Here is a 19,504-nt window from a genome sequence, read left to right on the forward strand (position 1 = left end):
CATTTCTGCGCTCTCCGCGTTACTTTGTCTCGTGATTGCTGTTCAACCTAGGCTTTTCCTAGCTGATGTTGCTTTAGCTGCTTCTATCTGTCTCCAGGGACTATGGGTTCTACAGACGGGACTTTCGCTTTACGTTGATGCGTTCATACCTGAGGGTTGTCATAAGTTGTTGGATGTTGTTACTGGGGTAGAAGGTTCAACCAAATGCGATTTGGAGGACTCTAAGCTCAGGGCTATTGCTATACTTGATTTGGCTTTTGTCGTTCACGTGATGTTTGTCTTGCTCATTGTTACAGTCACGTATGCTGCCGTTGCTAAAACTATTGGTATCAGGAGATTTGGTTCTTATGAGGCTCTGCCCAATGCTGACTCGAGTCATATACAAATGAAGGCTATGACGGGAACTCAAGCTTGATTATCGTTGCATTAGGTATCATTCTCCCCTTAACTACTCAATGAAGGACATGTCAAGCTCTTAAGCAGAAGAATTGAAATGGTGAAATGTAAAGAGATGCATTCTTAGTATATAATGTCTTGTAAACGCAATATATCGACCAAATTAATTGTCTACTTTCTGTTTTGTCCTCTGAGATTGTTGTGCAAGTATTGTTACTGTTCATTCACTTGGTACATGCATTATTAATCTCTGTGTTATCAGTGCGGACAGAAGCTCTTGCACTTGGCAGAAAATGAGTCTCAGAGCAAAGGAATTAAGCACATTGCTCGATGTGATGACACAACATACTAATAATATAACGAGAGATGAAAGAAAACAATCACCTGTCTAATCAAAAATATCAAAAGAAGCTGGGTGGGTGTTAACATTAGTTGGTTTGTGCTTTAGAATATAGTACCTAAATCACCTCCAGAACTGGAGGTGATAGTATTGTGCCCCAATAATAACCAAAGCATACTCAAAACCAATAGCAGAGATCAATAAGGAGGAAAGGAAGTCTCTGTAGAAGTTCGCTTCCTCATATTTTGTTGTGCAAGTGTTTGTTACTGTTCATCTCTGAGTAAGTGCATTATCAAATCCCCTAGGCTAGAGAGCTTCCTAGATTTGTGTTATAAGCTCTACCGTCACGACATCACATACTTGGTTCTCATTTGCTACTATTGTGCTCCCAGGACCCAGGCTGAAATAGACCTATGATTGTTTTTTATGTGATTTATAAAAAAATTGGATAGCATTAACTAATTTGCTTAAGCCTGAAGTCCGTGATTTTGACCGTTGTTTCTGCTTTGAAAATGCCTTGGTCTGACCTGGATTATCCAAGACGGTGTCATTCTTACTCAGGAATTATTAAAAGCATTGGTGCCACTAGTGATTATTCTTATTTATCCCTTGTTTCTTTCGGAATTGATACTTGCAGAGGGGCAAGCCCTCTGATAGAATTAACTAGGACTTCTTATAGCGTCCTTCTCTATACGGGCTCCTCTCCTGTACCATTCTGGCTTATCATGTATCATAACTTCATCTCTATCTATTCTTTTAAATGATTCACCTGTTGAACTCGTTTATACTTACTGTGGTCTTTGAAAAGGGATCCTCTATCCCATGCTTGTTCATTCTTTGTTGAGATGCCCTTTCTAGTTTCTAGGGTCCATATTTAAGTACTATATAAAGTATGTATAAGAGGGACCTTATCTTGGTTGAAGTATCCGAAGAATATAAACTTGCTTTCATTGAGTCTATTTTACTTCCCACTCTCGTTTACCATCTCGGTTCATATTCTTCTGAGCTACATTCCCCACAAAGTTGATATGAAGATTATTCTTTTTCTTGACCTGTAAACCAACTCGCCCGGGGAGGGGATAAACAAAGAAAAGGTCTCTTTAACATTACTCATCTTTAAAAAATTAAGTTGAGCATCTGGTCTAGGATGGCTCTCTTCATTCTAGCAGTAAATGGAACATATCATAAAACTAAGTCCTTTCTTAGTCTCTCTGCAAATAGTACAGTCTTGAGACCTGGAAATTGCATCTTAGTTGGTAGAGAAGGTTTTCCATAAGTGTCTTAAATGGAAAATGGGTCATGTGAAAACAATTAAGGTTTTGGGTAATCTATCCCATTTACAACTGAAATGATCCATTTCCTTTGAAACATTGCTCCTGAGATCCTAACCATTCCCACTTTGCCATTTTGCTATGGATTATCATATAATTGTGCTTGTTATTTGGATTTTGTGAGTCTAACTGATTCCATTCTTTCCAACAAGAGTTTAAAGATATTTACTCCAACATCTACACTCCTCCCTCAGCTGTTAGATTTAAAGTTTAGAGTGTTGCTTAGAAAATTCCTTTGCTTCTCTTAAGCTTTTGTTTCACTTGGAATTTTTTCAACAGACTTCCTACTAAAGCTGGGTTAGGTAAGAGAACTTCTATTAATTTCTTGTGGGCTGATGGCTCATGGCCCATGTGTCATATATATAACTCATTAGAGTAGAAATTGTTTGTGCTGAAAACTGAAATTCTCAGTGTAATCCCACATGTGGGGTATGGGAGGATTGAGTGTACGCAGACTTACCCCTACCTTGTGGAGGTAGAGAGTTGTTTCCAATAGACCTTGGCTTAAGGAATAAGGAGTGCCTTTTCTAGGATTATGAGATAGAAACTGTACACAATCTTTTCTTGAATTTGCCTTCACTTAGATTCACCTTCTTTCCACCTATTCTTTGGAGTTATCCTATTTAGTGTTCTAAAGCCTCTTCTCTTAAGCAGTGTATAGACCATGGTCCTTACTCATTACTCAATTACTGTTTCTATTCTTCCATCAAGAACTTGGAAGCATGGAATGTAGTTCTTCTGTTCCAGCGATTCGCAGTTTTTAACAGTAGGTAATAGTTAAGAAGCCTTTCAAGAGATGATGGTCAAGAATGTGATTGAAGCCAGGAAACTACTACAGCCTATATGCTCACACTCTTCAAAAATGCCAGAGAGTGTGTTGGATCCTCCAAAAGTACTGCATTTTTGGAAGATCTAACACGGCAACATTTTGGAGAGTCCGAGCAACATTGACTATAGCTTCTACATGGCAGCATCCTTTTAGCCTCACAAGAAGTGGTTATTGAGAAAGTATTCTCAGTTCTTATCATCAGAAACTTGAGTCCCTTGTGATCTCAATTCCTACAATATTGCAAAAGTTTTTTCTCTGTATTGCTAAATTTATTGACTTTAAGTATTTGCTTTATTTGTAATCTTCTGTCTTTGTTGATCAGGTTATAGGAGGGAGGCGGCATTCCAATCAGATTAGTCCATCATTCTCAGCTGTCATATCTCAATCAAGAAGAACAACAATCTAAAAACGAGCTAAGCCCGCCAAGAAGGTTTCCCAAAACAGATATATATAGCGAAGTTCGGTTTTGTTTTTGCAGAGTTCAATCTTGTTGATGGAGTAGAAGCAGTTTCTTTTGTATGGACCCAATACTTTACATTAGACTATTTTATTTGGACAAAATGTTATATGAAATGTCAAAAGGCAGTATAATTCTGGAGGAGGAGGAAGTTTTGGTTCCTGCCTTTTTAATCTTATATATGCAATACACACTGGTCAACTAAAATATCGTTTAGATATTTGTAATTTAAAGTTTAGCCATGGTTGCTTGGTAGTTGGTACCAAATGAAGGATTCCCATCTTCTCTGGAAAAAACTATAAGCTCTTCTTTATGGCGATAATACCAAATTAAATTGGCGTGTGGTGGTGTTTATTTTATTTTTGATACTTCCGGTGATTCGTGAATTCTCATTTGTTTTTTCAACCTATTTGTTGTTTTTATTATTGATAAGAATTTTCTGGTTAAAAAACCCTATGAATGGATAAACACCTCAAAATCATACTAAAACCATGCTTTCACAAGTCGTCCCCCCAGAACTAAGACGAGAAAGCAACAACTAATCAGGCTAACAACAAAGAGGAATTTGAAATATCAAGTGGAAGAGCAAATGGAAACAAATAGAAAATATTACCCGTTTTAAGCAGTTCTCAATATAATTATACAGGGTTTCTAAACAACCGAGCAGTTTCTGGGATTGTGTTTCGACGAATCACCCCTTGTAGTAGCTTATTAATCAAGTACAGTACTAATTTAAGCTCAAAAAAGAAGAAAGAGCAATTAGCTTTCTCTTCAGCATTCGAATCTATCAAACAACAAAAACTGAAAAATACACAAAAAAGAAGTTGCATCAAAGCAAAGTGTGCTTAGTAGGTGTAGCCCTTGACAAACATTCCCTTCTTAGCTTCCTCACTTTCACCTTCTGCGGAGTATTTTCCGAGCTGAGCCAAGGAGTTTGCTTTTGCACGAATCAAGAGTGCCCTCTGTGCAGCATCCACATTCTCAGGACGTCCTTGCCATGTCTTGAGCACTGTGTTCTGGAGTGCTCTTGCATACGAGAAAGACACATGCCATGGGTTGGGGCTCTGGTTCATTGCGTGGAGGTTGAGTGTCGCTTCCACTTCAGATTGTCCTCCGGACAGAAACTGACAAGTAGAAAAACATACGATTTTTAGCACAGTTGAACAAGAAATAGAGCAATAAGTAGCAACTTAACTAAAGTTTTTCAAAGAAAGTAGAGTCCAAGCGTGTAGTTTCTCTAATCTTTCTATGGTTAATTTTGATTAAATAAGAAACAAATGAGCGAATCGAGTCCTACCATGATTCCGGGAACCGCGGGAGGAACTCTTCTCTTCAACATGGTAAGTGTGTATTTAGCAATGGTATCTGGGGTAGCCTTTTCTTTGTGTTCAGCACCAGGAGTAACCATGCTAGGTTTGAGCAAAATACCTTCGAAAACAACATTGTTTTCTGCTAGGTAGTAGAAAACTTCTGCCCAAACACGTTCGGCAACTTCGAGGGTTCGTTCTATTGGGTGGTCTCCATCCAAAAGAATCTCAGGTTCTACTATTGGCACTAAACCATTGTCCTGTAGGGAAAACAAATGATCTTTAACAATCCATAAATAGAAAGACAAACTTATCGTTCCCCAGATCATGCAGATTCTTAAAGATTATCCTCCAATTCTGAAGATCAGAGGATATCCAAAAACAAATGCAACCAACTAAGGAGGTGGGTCTGTTGACTTAGTTATCTCACATTTTCTTGTACAATTTTGGAAAGATAGAAGAAGTCCTAAAAGTTACCTGAGAGATAGCAGCATATCGAGCAAGACCCCAAGCTGCTTCTTTTACAGCCAAAGCAGAAGGACCGCAAGGAATGCTAACAACTGTTCTCCTGAAAATTTTGAAGCCGCATATCATTCATGTTCCATAATTCTTCAGAAAAGTTTAATGCACTTTGATCTTCCAAGGAAAGAATAAGAGAAAACATGAGAGAGGAATAGCAGTAGAAAAGTGCAAGGCCACAACGTACCACTTGGCAAAACGTGCCCCTTGCTTGTAGTATTCAGCAGACCTAGAAGCCAATCCATCCAATCCTTGGCACCAAGATTCATTGTTGGATCCTGGTAGGGGAACCAAACCCTGCAAGTAAAAAAACAAGGGTTAAAATTGGACAAAGTTCACCAACAAAAATATTTGCAGCAAAAGTTTAAGAAAGGTAGCAGCAAAATCTAAAGCGCAGAAGAAGTTACACAAAACATAGAAACAAGTTAAAAAGGACACCTTGTCAACTTTGATCCCAGGTACAATATTCTGATCACGCAAGACGTCAACAAACTTCTTCCCATCGGTAGTGGACTGGAAAAGTGTCTCTTCGAATAGAATGGATCCAGAGATGTAATCACCTAGGCCAGGAGTGGTCAACAAGAGTTGACGGTAAGCTTGTCTGTTTGCTTCTGTGTTGTCCAGACCAATTGACGCTAGTCTCTTTCCGGCAGTTGCATTCGATTCATCAATGGCGAGGATGCCTCTTCCAGGAGATGCAATAGTTTTCTACATCAAGTAAGCAACAGACAAAGGTTCAGCATTATTATATTTTGCAGAACATCTTTTACCCCGCATTCTCCAAGTTTACAAGAATGTTAGGCAAAGGTGAGTTTTAATAAGCGGGTGGATATATCTAGCACTCCGTAGCATGTTGAAGCAAACACACTGATTGCGGCTCAGACCATGTTTATATATGCAGAAAAAAATCTTTTTATGTGCATACATGTAAAACAATAAACAATATAGTTGTTGCTTCGTACAAGAAAACCAATTTATAGATACAGGCATTCAGCTGAACATATCAACATCAACATATAAAAACAAAGTTTACCAACTAAACCTTTTCCCAATCCACCGAATCCAAGTTATTAAATCCGATCAGAAAACATGCAAACAAATGAAGTGTGTGTGCCTGGGAGAGATAGCACTTTCATGTAGCTCTGGAAAACAAATTTTCAAATGATTAACCTAAAATTAAGATTCTGAAGTCCTTTTTAAATTAGGGGTAAGGTTTGTGTACACACTACCATCCCCATGCCCCACTTGCGGGACTACACTGGTATGTTGACATGTTGTAGTTGTTGTTGTAAAATTAGAATGAACCATGTAGCTGTTTTAGCTGTTTATAACTACAACCAAACTTATCAGCATCACTATAAACAATACAAACACAACAATTCTGACCAAAAACCAAACCTCTTAAACTTCCATCAACTCACTGAACAAAGCAGCAGCACACGTTCAAAATTCAGTATAAAATTCAACTTAAAATGCATGATCTAAACTAAAAAGAAGCTTCTAGATCCAACTGATACTACAGCCAAACATATCAACATCAGTATACAAATTTAAATAAACAAAAAGTTGACCAAACTAAACCTTCTCAATTTCAACCAATCCAACCAACCAAGGCAGCACAGTTGCAAAAATTCAGTATTCTACGGAATTCAATACAAAAAATCAACAGAAAATACATGATCTAAACCAAAAATATAAAACAAATCAAGTTGCACCGGAAAAAAAAAACTTTTAGATCCGATCATAAAGCATGCAAACACATAAAAGTGAGAAACACAAACGTATATATACAGATATAGATATATAGAGAGAGTTACAGCGGTTTTGATGAGCTCATCGGTGTAAGATCCAGTAGCACGGACGACTGAAACACGGCGTTTCGAAACAGGCAACCGGCAGGAAGATCCAGACCGTTGATTGAACGATTGTTGACCGATCCACGAAGATGACGATGCGTTGAGCTTCACCAAACTAGAACTCGCCATTTTTTTCTTCTGAAAATCGCCTCTTTCTTCTCTCTCTGCGAAAAGAAATATAGCTTTTTGCGTATAAAGCGTCGCTGTTAAACAATATATAGAAAATGAAGTTTGGTGGGTTGGTAGCGACGGCTAACAGAGTGTGTGCTTTTTTTGCTAATTGGTGTCCTCGAAGAGTCCGCTAGTAAACAGTATGGACAATTCAAGCTACGGAGATACCAAATGAATACAAGGAAACTCGAGATTTTGAATTCGAGCCTAATAGCTATTAGATGATATATATTTTTATAATTTGATTAAAATGAAAATAAATTAATCAGATCAAATTTTTTCCATAATAAAATGAATGTGAAGTCCATTTCATTTCAAATGTTTCTATGATTTGGAAGTTCTTGATGTAGATGAAAAATGTTACTTAACCTAAATATATTTTGTGAATGGATGACTATTGATCGGTTTGATTTCAAAGTATCGATTTGATTTATTGGTAGGTTTGTAAACATGTTAAACTGTTATAGAATTATTAAGACATTGGCTTATTGATTATTGATTTATCGCTTATTGATTATTGATTTATCGGTTATTAAATCTTAGAAACAAGGTGACCAAATGAATCATACATTGCATCTTTGCTCAAAAGCAAACATTATCACATTATAGAATAATCAAGAGTTTGAGACAACGAAATAAAGTACTCCCTCGGTCTCTCCATTCCATATTAATTGAATTTTTGAGGCATTTTTCATTTTTTAAATTAATTTAATTGTTCAGTTTTCAAGACTACTTTTAGAGTGTTCTTCCAATTTTACCCTTCATTTGGATTTTCAATGTGATGACTTCAATAAATTTGACAACAATTAATAAGGGTAAAAATGGAAAACTATGTTCAATTTATGTCTTAATCTACTTTTCTTAAAGGGTGTGAAACACCTAAAAAATTTAATTAATATGGAATGGAGGGAGTATGAAACTAAATTCTAAGTCTAGACCCAATATGTGAAAAATAGTACTCCCTCCGTTTCAAAAAGAGTGATGTAGTTTGACTTGACACGGAGTTTAAAAATATATTAAAGACTTTTGAATCTTGTGATCCTAAATTAAAGTCATGTCAAATATACAAAATTATCTTTTAATTTTGTGGTCTTAAACATGTCACGTGAAAAACTAAAATTAAAATGTTACCAAAAAAGGAAAGATGTCGTTATTTTTGAAACAAACTAAAAAGGAAAGTGAGTTATTCTTTTTAAAATAGAGGGAGTACAATAATATTTTTTTAATTTATGATCGAGTTATTGGTTAACTTTTTAAGAAAATATCTCAAATCGTTAAGATCGTTATCAAAATCACTAAACATGTAACCTTTTTTCGGTTCAAATTATCGGTTTTGAAATGCCCTAAATCACATATTCTAATTATCTACCTATATTTTTAAAAAATAAAATTAGAAAAGACAGAAAAAAAAATTAACAAAATAAAAAATGTTCAGAATTGACAAATCTAAACCCTAAAAAAGATCTTCATCACCCTCAACAAAATCCCAGCTGAAAAAAAAAACCCTAATCTCCATCTGATATAATGATCCTATAACATTCACAATTCTTCCCTTCTGCAAATCCCAAATTTCCATAATTTTGAACTGAATCAATGTCTCAAGATGGAGCAACAGCCATGGATTGGAAGAAGGATGGTCAATCAACAAACCCTACCGGCAACGGAATCGGGAATTGTATTCGAAATGGATCAAACGGCGTTGTTTACCCACCGTACGCTTCTCACCGGCTGCGATTGAATCCTAGCGTTGATCACAAACCAGATAACTATGATGACCTTCAATTGGATTTCAGTCCGTTGTTGTTTAGTTCCCTTGAACGTTATCTTCCGCCTGCTCTTCTCAACTCATCACGTGACCAGAAGGTTCATTATATGCGTGAAATTCTCCTCCGTTACTTTCCTGAAGGCGAACGCACTCGTGTAAGTTATCAGATTTTCAATTCTGCATTTTGAGTTTTGCATGTGTCAAGTCCTTGTTTTTATGCGCATTTTGATTAGTGTGTATATATATATGATGTAAGCTTGTGTGTCAATTGAGCTGTGACAGAAGGCTTAGAAGCTGGAAAGGAAAAAAATTGGGATTTGTATGCAATGTATTTAGCATCCTAGTTTTTTCTGTGCTTTTGATTAGTGTGTATATGATATGTTAGAATGTGTGTGAATTGAGCTGAGATAGAATGATAATAAGCTGAAAATGGAAAGCATTTGGGAGGTGTATTGCAAAATGTTGCAGTTAGTTTGCTTCCTTGGTTTTCTGCACAGTTTGATTAGTGTACATATTATATGAATTGAGCTATTGAGCTGTGATAGAACACTGAAGCTGAAAATGGAAATAAATTAGAAGATGGAATTCTTTTTTGGGCTTTGTATTGCAAAATTTTGTATGTATTTGGCTTCCTTGTTTTTTTCTGCACTGTTTGATTATGTTAGAATGTAAGGCTGTGAATTGACCTGTGATAGAATGTTGAGAAGCTGGAAAAATTTTGGGCTTTGCATTATAAGATTTTGCATGTATTTTGCCTTTATGTGAGTTTGCTGTACCCTCTAAGTACAGTTATTTTCAATGTGGATTCCGGTTTTCTAGTGCTTGTTTCTAATTTGAGTACATGAAAAATCCTTTGTTAGTTAGTGCTAGAAAAATGACAAAGGGAGGTTTTTGAGCTCAATTATGTGGGTACGCAGTGTTGTGAATTGAGATATGATAGAATGCTGTTATGCTAAGAATAATTAAAAGAAGTTAAAAGATAAAAATTTCTGGGATTTTTGGTTGGTTATTACTGGAAATTTTAGGCGTTGTATTGCTTGTAACTGCCTTATGCAAGTTGCTGTTAGATACTCAGGATTAGTAGTGAATAACTTGGAAAACGTAGTGTCTGCCTTTAACTATCAGTTGATCTTGTGTTCTGCAGAACTGTTTATGCTATTTTTTGGATTTTTATTTATCTTTTGTATAGTTTGAGAAGTAAAAATTTAAAAGACTATCTGAAGTGAATTAAAAAAATAGTAGATCTTTTAAAAGGATGGGAAATGCTTTTGTACAAATGAGGGGATGTCGTTTGTTTCTCATGAAGTTTTGAAGCACTCACCAGTGATAGTTAGCATAGACGATTGGTGTTATTCGTAGAGAACCTTTCTTTGGTGTAGTTTCTTTACTTTTTTCTAAATACACACGGATCACAAAAATATTTTCCACAAATTCAATGCAATTATTACTTTTTCAAAGGGAAAAAAGATTAGTAAGCTGAAGGTCCAATCTGATCTTTGAATTTGAGTACAATGAACATTTTGAAAGGGTTACAATTTTATTGCAAAACTGAGCAGTTGTTTACTTCAACAACTACTACTATCTTCAACCCCAAGAAGGCAAGAAGAAGTTGGGGTTGACAATATGAATCCTTACGATGTCTTTCAATTCACGCTTATCTCTGACCAATATTACACCATAAAAAAATATAAAAATAAGTTCTCTATTTTTTTTGTGGGCATATAATGAGAGTAGAAAATTATTTTTGAAAAATATATAAGCCAGTTGCTAATGGTTTGAAGGCTATTTAGATTTCAGATGGATTGGATCCTGATTAAAAATGCAGTGACTAGATATATGATTTCTATCTTATGATGACTATAATGTTGTGTCCCTTTTGTCGTTTTCTACATACTAAGCTTTTTTCTTGTTGGACATAGCATTTTACTTTCTTTTTTAAAAATAATTCTGGGGAGATGTGACCCCAGTATAGATGAATATATGAACAACCAAAATTTTGGTTTAAAAGAACTGATAACGTAAGTTAAACCTACCTGGTTAATTTGGTTATAATGTGGTGGAATAGTTGAGCAAATCATTCCAGTCTCCTAGTGAAAGCCTTGTTTACACGCGAATTATTTGGAATGCTGTCTGCTGGTAAAGTCTTCTCTGCATGTTCTTGGTTTCCAAAAAAAATTCCCTGCTATTTGTGAAATTCACGCTCTCTCTTTCGTAACTCTATCAATATTATATTGTTTCATCTCTTCTGCTTTAACAGGTCCAGAAGCATAGAGAATACCGACAGAAGATTATATCAAACTATCAGGTATTTACATTTTGCTGAAGGGATTTGGGGTTAATATTTTAATGATGATTGTAAATAAAAAGATCAATTTTATGCTTTTTTATGTCAAGTTTATTGAAGTGAAGTATGAAAGTTTACATCACTTTGCTTGTATTTTCTAAAGAGAAATGCTTTTGCATTTGACAAATTAGAAGTATAGGAATATAACGGCCATTGGTCTTTGTTGAATCAGGGTTGATCGCCTTCTTTTTCTAATTTGCTTGCCTTCTATTCCAGCCTCTACACAGGGAATTATATACGATGCATGCTCAAAATTTCTTTGTGCCATCATTTCTCAAGGCAGTTAGTGAGAACTCAGAGGAAAGTTTCAGGAACATAATGTCTGAACCCTCTCCTGGAGTTTTTACGTTCGAAATGCTTCAACCACGATTTTGTGAGATGTTGTTGGCAGAGGTATTAGCTGCTTCTCTGCTTCTATTTGCAGGCAATCTACTTCTTCTTTGTAGTTTAGCTTTTCTGTTTTCTTATCAGGCTCTGATTGATTAGGTAGAAAACTTTGAGAGGTGGGTCCGTGAGACGAAATTCAGAATAATGCGTCCCAATACGATGAACAGATTTGGTGCCGTTCTTGATGACTTTGGCCTTGACGCCATGCTGGAGAAGTTGATGGAAGATTTCATTCGTCCCATTTCAAGAGGTAAGAACTTGTATATTTTTATTAGGATGCAGCAAAGAAAACAAAGAGGAGCTTATTGAGAAGATTACCTGGATCTCTTTTGATCTTCTACTTTGAATTTTTGTGCAGTTTTCTTTACTGAAGTTGGTGGATCCACACTTGATTCCCATCATGGCTTTGTTGTTGAGTATGGAATGGATAGAGACGTTGACTTGGGTGAGTTACTTTTATTTAGTAATTATACAGTGCAAACTATTGCTCGGGTGCTGCAAACCTTATTTGGTTCTTTGAGTTACTGCCTTGCTTCTAAACAACTTATTTTTCAGGTTTCCATGTCGATGATTCAGAAGTGACTTTAAATGTGTGCTTGGGTAAGCAATTCTCGGGTGGAGAGCTGTTCTTCCGTGGAGTGCGGTGTGAGAAGCATGTGAATGTTGAAACACAACCAGAGGTAATTATTTGTCCATTGTATGAGTTTAGTAACTGTGCATGTGGAATCTCTATACTCTGATAGGAAGTCATGTTTCCATTATTTTTTATTTATAAAAAGAAGTTCCATTCTTTCATACTTCCGTTTCTTTCACATGGTGGTTATTGTATGGTTGAAAGTAGTAGCCTGTCATTCTCCATTACAATAAAAAGTTAGTAGCTTATCAAAGTGCAATACTGGCAACAACTTCGTAAGTAAGTAACATTTAGCAACTTTTTTCTGATAAAAAAGCTTACTGTTGATTGTATTTACCAAAAAAGAGGCATACTGTTCATTTTGATTATATGAAATCATGATTCTCAAAACTGGATCTTTCCTTTTCTTTCTTTTTTTGATAACTAATTCAAAGTTGGATCTATGACCATCTGTTCATGGTTCAGAATGGAAACGGGATCCTTTCTTTTACAAGTCAAAATGACTCCATTGATATCCACCAAGTTGGTGTCAACATACAGTAACGATATACTTCAGGATAAAAAAGGGACCTTCCAACGAGTATATGATATGTACTCTTTACACCAAAAATACAAATGACACAGATTGTAGCTTTTAACTCTCTGACAATGGACCCTCAACTCCTTCAAGCATTCTTCTATTCCTCCAATTAGCCAACTAAAAGAGGGACAACTACCTATACTCCCTCGGACTGGCATCCAATTTGTGGGACCTTTATTGACACCTTATTTTGAAGGGAAAATTTGCCTTGTATTTATCTTTTCATTAAAAGCAAAGGATAACGAATACACACTGTGTTTGCTTGCTCACCAAGTGTATCAGCTGGTACTTGTTGTCTACTATGGTGTAAATAATGAAGAAAGTTACCAACTCCACCTTAGATGTGTGTTAGAGTAGTAATCATCAAATTCAGAATACAGCTTAATCATGTCAACTGTATGAACATTCACTCCTGTATCTGTCTTTAATATTATAACAGGAAATCTTCGATTATGCCCATGCCATGGGGCGTGCAGTGCTGCACCGTGGTCGCCATCGCCATGGTGCTAGGGCAACAACATCAGGGCAGAGGATCAATTTGTTGTTGTGGTGCAGAAGGTATTAGATACTTTTGCCTTCCAATTTTGGTCATGCACTTGATGATCTGTTCCAAATGTGATCATGGAAAAATTCTCGTTGTTGGAATATCCTGTTATTGCTGCATTTATCTTCTGTTGGAAGTGTTAAGCCGACATACTACTTTTTGATTGTTTAAATATGCAACATTGATGCTTAATTATGACCTCCTTTTCATCTATACATCCCACCTTGATGCAGACATTCTGATGTTTTCCATTTATTTTCTGGCATCAGTGCTTGGTTTAGCATTTTTACAGAAACATTGTTAAATTAGGCTTCCATTATCTAAATCTCTGAGCTTTTTATCAGCCATTGCTAGTGGCTGTTCATGCATACATTGTACTTTGATTCCTCTTTCATGTTCCAACTGAATAAATTTGTTTCACTTGTCAATAAAACTTGTCGATATTTGTTTAGCAACATTTCTGGTGCAACTCAATTATAGCAGATAACAAACTTTCACTCTCATCTACTAGAATTTTTGAATACCTAAATGGTTGTCAATCTTTCCCTTCCAGTTCTGTCTTTAGAGAGATAAGGAAGCACCAGAAGGACACCTCCAGCTGGTGTGCAGAGTGCCAGCGCAATAAGAAGGAAAGGCAACGGCAGGCTATTGCTGCTACTAAATTGGTATGCAGCAACTTGTTTCCCTCATGATATGCAGCGAGCAGTTGACAAGCTCTACTTATGCAATACGACATTAAAAGCTGAAATCTAAATTATTTTGTCCTGTATGTTTTTCAGGAGCTACTGAAAAGAGGAGCAACTGCTATATAACTATTCATTCTGTTTTACTTCTATATATCCTCTTCTGGACTTTGCCCCCATGTAATATATAGCTGAAACCCTCATATTCAAGGCAGATGCACTTTCTTGTTCGATATAATATTAAAGGGTGTTGTTCGTGTTACTGAAATAGCTATACATGTAAATCGAGTAGGTACCTCCTATTTGTGTAACTGAGATGGTATCAGTACAAAAGGAGCGATCGTGTAAACATTGTTTTGCAGTCATGTTTGTTAATGGAGGCAATTTCTTTCTCAGGGTAGACTATACAATTGTGTTTGTCAATATTTCCTCTCTTCTTCTTTATTGAGTAGATAGTTTCTTCGTTGGCCAATTGAATAGATCGAAAGTTCTGGTTATGGTACACCAATTGGTTATATACTATCGTCCCTTACGGACATCTGATAAAATTGGAATGATACAGAGAAGATTAACATAACCCCTAGTCAAGGATGAAACACATAAATCAAGAAATGGTCAAAAAATTTTACAAGAGGAAGTTGTTCCTATGGTAAGCATCATTTACTTCCAACCTTAAGGTTGAGATCAAGTTACCAAGAGAACAAAGGTAGGAGCTCCCAGGGAGCCGGGAGGGGTAAAAAAAAGAGTTATACACCGTATTCAATACTATTCTTAACATAGTAAATCATGACATTAATAATACATGATATTATTCCTATTTTATTACACCCTATTCATTTAATACAACAAATCAAGCAATCGATGAAAAAATAATGTCAGATTACTGATACACCCTATTCAATACTATTTTTATACACCGCACAAAAGAAGTTGAAGTTGAAGTTGGAGGAAATGTAAATCTCATTGAATAGAAATATAGATACTACAACACATCTTCACATTCAGTAGGAGTGATCATAAATGTTTCAAGTACATAAACTCATTCAACGGGTTTCCTCTTTCTCCCAAGTACAGAAGCTTTCTGCAGTCTAGGACCTCCCATTCTCCACTTCTTAAATGCAGCTGTTGAGGATTGACCAGCTTCATACACTTCACCATTGATAAAAAAAAAATAAAAAAATTAATATAGTCAAACCTTGTTATAACAACATTTTACTATAATCTAGACAAATACTATAGGGCGTTGGAGGTGAAGGACACAATGAACATGGAATGCTACTTGTGGAACTCATTTGTTCCTGATTTTTTAATAGATTTGCTTTTCTAGTTGAAGTTGGGAATGCCAAACACACCCTAAATCTTATAAGTATTTGGACCATAAATCATTTTCAAAAAAGGTTCTTTAGGAAACTGTCCAAAAGCCCCTAATCACAAGATGATTTATGTTTTTGGAGCTATGTTGCTCAGACTCTCTAAAAATCTTGTTGCACCCATATTAGATCGCCAAAAAGTGCGCTACATTTGAAGAATCCGACGCGCACCCTGTGGCATTTTTGAATAGTCCGAGCAACATATTTTTGGAGGGGCAGGGGGATAATTATGATAGAGAATCAATAGTTTGGTAGAATTTTCTCACATTTAGTCTCTTCTTTTGTAAGAAGAGATAAGTGCTTGGGTGCCGCAATTGACGCTGCAGTATGAGCCTTGATGAGGACTTCTCTATATCTTGTTCGAAATGCAACCAGAAGTAGAGGTCCAATGGTTTTTTCACCAATCCTGTTCCAACAAGAAAGATGTTGAACATGAGATAACACTGACCTGAAGGAAACCAAATTAAGCATCTATGTTGATATCAATTGACTAATCTGCAACGAAAAGGACAAGAAAATCAGGATCGTTATATGAATAAAATCATCATTCCTCCCTTGTGAGTTGTCATTTAGTAGGTTCAAAGCAGCTAAAATTGATATATTAAAAACACAAAGATTGATATATGAATTTATAATTGCATGAACAGCTCACTAACAAGAACTATCCCACTACACTGAGAAAAATAGAGAGAAAGAAAGAGCCTCTCCACAACAAGAAACAAAGGAGCCACCAGTTACATGCATGCATTTAAATTTCCCTGTACTTTTTTTCCTTGAAGGGAAAATATAGGATAGCAAACAGAAGACTCAAGACTTTAATGTGCTTAAATCATTTTGATTGCAGGATGCAACCAAGTATGAGTATAAACCAATACTTGTCTAAGTACACTTCATAAAAGTAGACTTGAATTACACTGACAAGATTAGAATTGAGAATCTGCCATGTCAAGATTAAAGATTACGAACAAGGTATTGTAATCCAGTTGACAAAAAACCTGTCTGGATCAAGTATACTTAATAAAGTAGCCTGGAAATATGCAAAGCGTATGATCCTCATTTTCAAAATATGCTTTTACGAAGTCAAGANCCCCCCCCCCTTTCTCTTCCCAATCCATGTACACATTTAATATAGCAACTCAGATAGGAATAGATTATAGGTGAAGAAGGAACAATAAAATCAATCTTTCTAGAAGCAAAGCTTCCAACCTCCTAATCTCAATAATGCACCAAAGAAATTAGAAATGCAAACCGCATTGAGGATTAACTGACAAATAGAGTGCTTAATATAAAGTACCATAAACTGCACGAGTTTCAGGTTAAAAATTCATGCTTCTCATAAAGTACTATGAACTACATCCATATTAGGTCAAAACCTCTCCTCCCTGGCAGCATTCTGGTCCAATCTTCTGAATTTATTGGAGCTTTTTCAGTCAAGAACTATTATAACTTATAGAGGAAGAAAACTGGGAAGTGGGACTATGCTTGGCCCTGGAAAATGTTGCAGAAAACTTATGCACCTTTTATGGTTGCTTGCTTTGGTGGGGTTGCTGCAAAGCCTGCTTGTTTAACCCATGATATTTGTGAAAAAGAGGTTCTCGATATGTAGTAGATGTATTCTATGTGAAACATCAGTAGAATCTACAAATCATCTACTATTGCATTGCAAAAGTAGCTGGCAGATTTGGACACTGTTCTTCAGTGATTTTGGAGTGCACTTAGGCAAGAAATTAGAAGATGATGGCAATAATTTAGACAGGGAAAAAGAAACTGAAACAGTATATCACACTTTTGGCCAAGTGCAAGGAGGGGATGGAGGGGGTGATGCAAGGGACAATGATGCTAAGGCAAATTGGAATCCACTCATTTCAAGATAGCAGCAAAAGGGGTTTTGCATATCTTTGCTGATGGGTGCATTCTGTAAAATAAAACTTCAAAAGATGGGGTGACACCATCTCCACATTAGCTGTAAAATAATTCGCCCATCAAACCAGATCATCAAATGAGATTACTTATACCTCACAAATAATTTAAAGACGCTGACAGCCTGACAGCATGATAACACACAAAAAGAGTTTTTTTAAACCATTGATGATTCAGACCAGTTAGAACATAATGCTACACTAGAAATGACAATTGTAAGTACAAGTGATTATTTTGTAATCATCAAGATATCAAATGAATGTAGTGATGCTTAGAATTAAATAACCAGCTAAAAGTCAAAGCAGCAAGGTTTTGTCTCGCATTAATCATTCTACATCAGTTCCCTTACCAGGGGCATTGAGGGTTCTTGCAATAGAGGAAACAGCTATAACGTGATAAGAAGAATAACAAAAGTTGCAGGCAGAAGGAAACATAGTCAAGAAGAACTCACAGGCGTGCTATCTTGCATCCAAAATCGTAAAAGTAGGGGCATAAACTTCTTAGATCAACATGTGCTGCATCAGCTCCTATTTCATTCCTCGTTTTGGCTCTGGTAAATTAGCATATAATAAATAAACAGGTTTCTACTCTCAGATCTACAAAACAAGTACAACTTGTGTACCAAGAACTTTAATACTGAGATAAGACACTCATACTTTTGCAACCCCACCCCCAGAGAGAGAAAAGTTAGAATTGAGATGCGAATTATCATATGAGCTACGACATGTTCTATACAAAGCAGAAAAGAATCAGAGCATCGCAGATTTTCATCAGGCCAAAAAGAACACCAAGTGACTTACAATCCTTTGATCGACTTCTAAAATATACTACAATAAATTGATGTTGGCACAAGTAAGACCAAGTGTCCACACATATCCGACATCTCGTCCAATAACTACCACTTTTCGCATACTTAACTAATTCCACTCATGTTTAAAATAGAGGAAAGCATGAAACTATAAGGAGAAACACCAGGATCTTTACTTGGTATCAAAATATGGAGGAACTTTGATGGATACCGCTTGTCTCACATATAGCTCCTGCGCAAGCCAAAAGGGCATTTCCACATGTGTACCCGCTTCCACCTGGATTTCAAAGAGGAAATAACCATCAATCTTTGGTCACGAAAAATGAAACAGATTCGACAGATAGTAACCCTCAGTATTTTACCTTGTTAGTGTCATCAGCACAATCAAATATCCCAACTTCATTAGCTGTTTGCAAGAACACAGCTGGAACCATCTGAATTACAAAACCAGTATCAAACCCATAAATATATTTACACCAAATACCTTATTACAATCATTTTTAACCCAAAAACAAAAAAAATCATGAACTAGAAATTACCTCTTCCTCAGCTAATATATCATCAATATCATAATAACTTGTCATTTTCAATGGTAAAAAAGAGAACTTCACCACAATCTTCGCTACGACTAGCTGAAATAAAAAACCCAGAAGCAACAAATTATGAACATTTCAAATCTATCTGATTGTTTTCAGAGATTCAACCATATTGAGTTCATTGATTCAAAAAAATCAAGAAAACATAAATTATATCTAAAAATTACTGATTTTATTTGAGATTTGACAAAAATAGAGTAAATGCTACCCAAATATAGCAGTAAAATACTCACCCAGATGCTCAGAGTGGAAGAGAGAGAATGAGATCGAAACCCTAACCCGCCATTTTTGCGCGAATATATATATATTTTTTAAAATTGAGATAAAAATGGCGCTAATATTAAAGTAGAGGAATTTGTACATGGAGCCCTTTAGTTTTACCCTTATTTCATTCATGCCCGTATGTTTTGGGAAAATATTAAAATTGGTTTCCCACATTCGACATCCATTCTTGGGATATCGACTAATTCATATTCGAGTTGCGTAAAACTTGTACTTATGTTTTAAGCTTGCTTCTTGATAGAAGAGGAAGCCTTGCATTTAAGTCTCGATAGAATTCATAGAGTTGATATCGATATATAGTTACATTTAATATCGAAAGTACTGAATTCAGATGAACTCAATAGCTTGATAGTAGATTTTTTCTTATATATAAGTCTTGATAGAT

The 19,504-nt window shown here is 35.9% G+C and overlaps 3 protein-coding genes, 1 long non-coding RNA gene and 1 other non-coding gene across 5 annotated transcripts; 3 read left to right on the plus strand and 2 right to left on the minus strand.

Moving 5' to 3' along the window:
• The first annotated feature begins 114 nt into the window (after positions 1-114).
• Positions 115-3,573, plus strand: LOC125869225 (uncharacterized). The gene is made up of 2 exons (XR_007446785.1): positions 115-430; positions 3,219-3,573. It is a non-coding gene; the product is annotated as an uncharacterized LOC125869225 (long non-coding RNA).
• Positions 3,574-3,943: 370 nt separating this feature from the next.
• Positions 3,944-7,254, minus strand: LOC125867499 (fructose-bisphosphate aldolase 3, chloroplastic). The gene is made up of 6 exons (XM_049548021.1): positions 6,997-7,254; positions 5,618-5,887; positions 5,367-5,476; positions 5,138-5,228; positions 4,651-4,920; positions 3,944-4,477 (listed from the first exon to the last, which is right to left on the minus strand). The coding sequence occupies exons 1-6, from the start codon at positions 7,162-7,164 to the stop codon at positions 4,199-4,201; spliced, it is 1,188 nt and encodes a 395-aa protein (XP_049403978.1). The 5' UTR covers positions 7,165-7,254; the 3' UTR covers positions 3,944-4,198.
• Positions 7,255-8,620: 1,366 nt separating this feature from the next.
• LOC125867500 (2-oxoglutarate and iron-dependent oxygenase domain-containing protein CP2-like) lies at positions 8,621-14,538 on the plus strand. The gene is made up of 9 exons (XM_049548022.1): positions 8,621-9,126; positions 11,229-11,276; positions 11,532-11,708; positions 11,802-11,952; positions 12,061-12,147; positions 12,258-12,382; positions 13,356-13,474; positions 14,014-14,125; positions 14,240-14,538. The coding sequence occupies exons 1-9, from the start codon at positions 8,800-8,802 to the stop codon at positions 14,270-14,272; spliced, it is 1,179 nt and encodes a 392-aa protein (XP_049403979.1). The 5' UTR covers positions 8,621-8,799; the 3' UTR covers positions 14,273-14,538.
• Positions 14,539-14,667: 129 nt separating this feature from the next.
• LOC125869486 (U6 spliceosomal RNA) lies at positions 14,668-14,769 on the plus strand. The gene has a single exon (XR_007446850.1). It is a non-coding gene; the product is annotated as a U6 spliceosomal RNA (small nuclear RNA).
• Positions 14,770-14,951: 182 nt separating this feature from the next.
• LOC125867504 (DNA replication complex GINS protein PSF3-like) lies at positions 14,952-19,204 on the minus strand. The gene is made up of 7 exons (XM_049548029.1): positions 19,071-19,204; positions 18,781-18,873; positions 18,604-18,675; positions 18,418-18,518; positions 17,885-17,983; positions 15,780-15,919; positions 14,952-15,292 (listed from the first exon to the last, which is right to left on the minus strand). The coding sequence occupies exons 2-7, from the start codon at positions 18,823-18,825 to the stop codon at positions 15,183-15,185; spliced, it is 567 nt and encodes a 188-aa protein (XP_049403986.1). The 5' UTR covers positions 18,826-18,873; positions 19,071-19,204; the 3' UTR covers positions 14,952-15,182.
• Between the last annotated feature and the right edge of the window lie 300 nt (positions 19,205-19,504).

This window comes from Solanum stenotomum, chromosome 6 (assembly GCF_019186545.1).
Source record: "Solanum stenotomum isolate F172 chromosome 6, ASM1918654v1, whole genome shotgun sequence".
Classification (NCBI taxonomy): domain Eukaryota; kingdom Viridiplantae; phylum Streptophyta; class Magnoliopsida; order Solanales; family Solanaceae; genus Solanum; species Solanum stenotomum.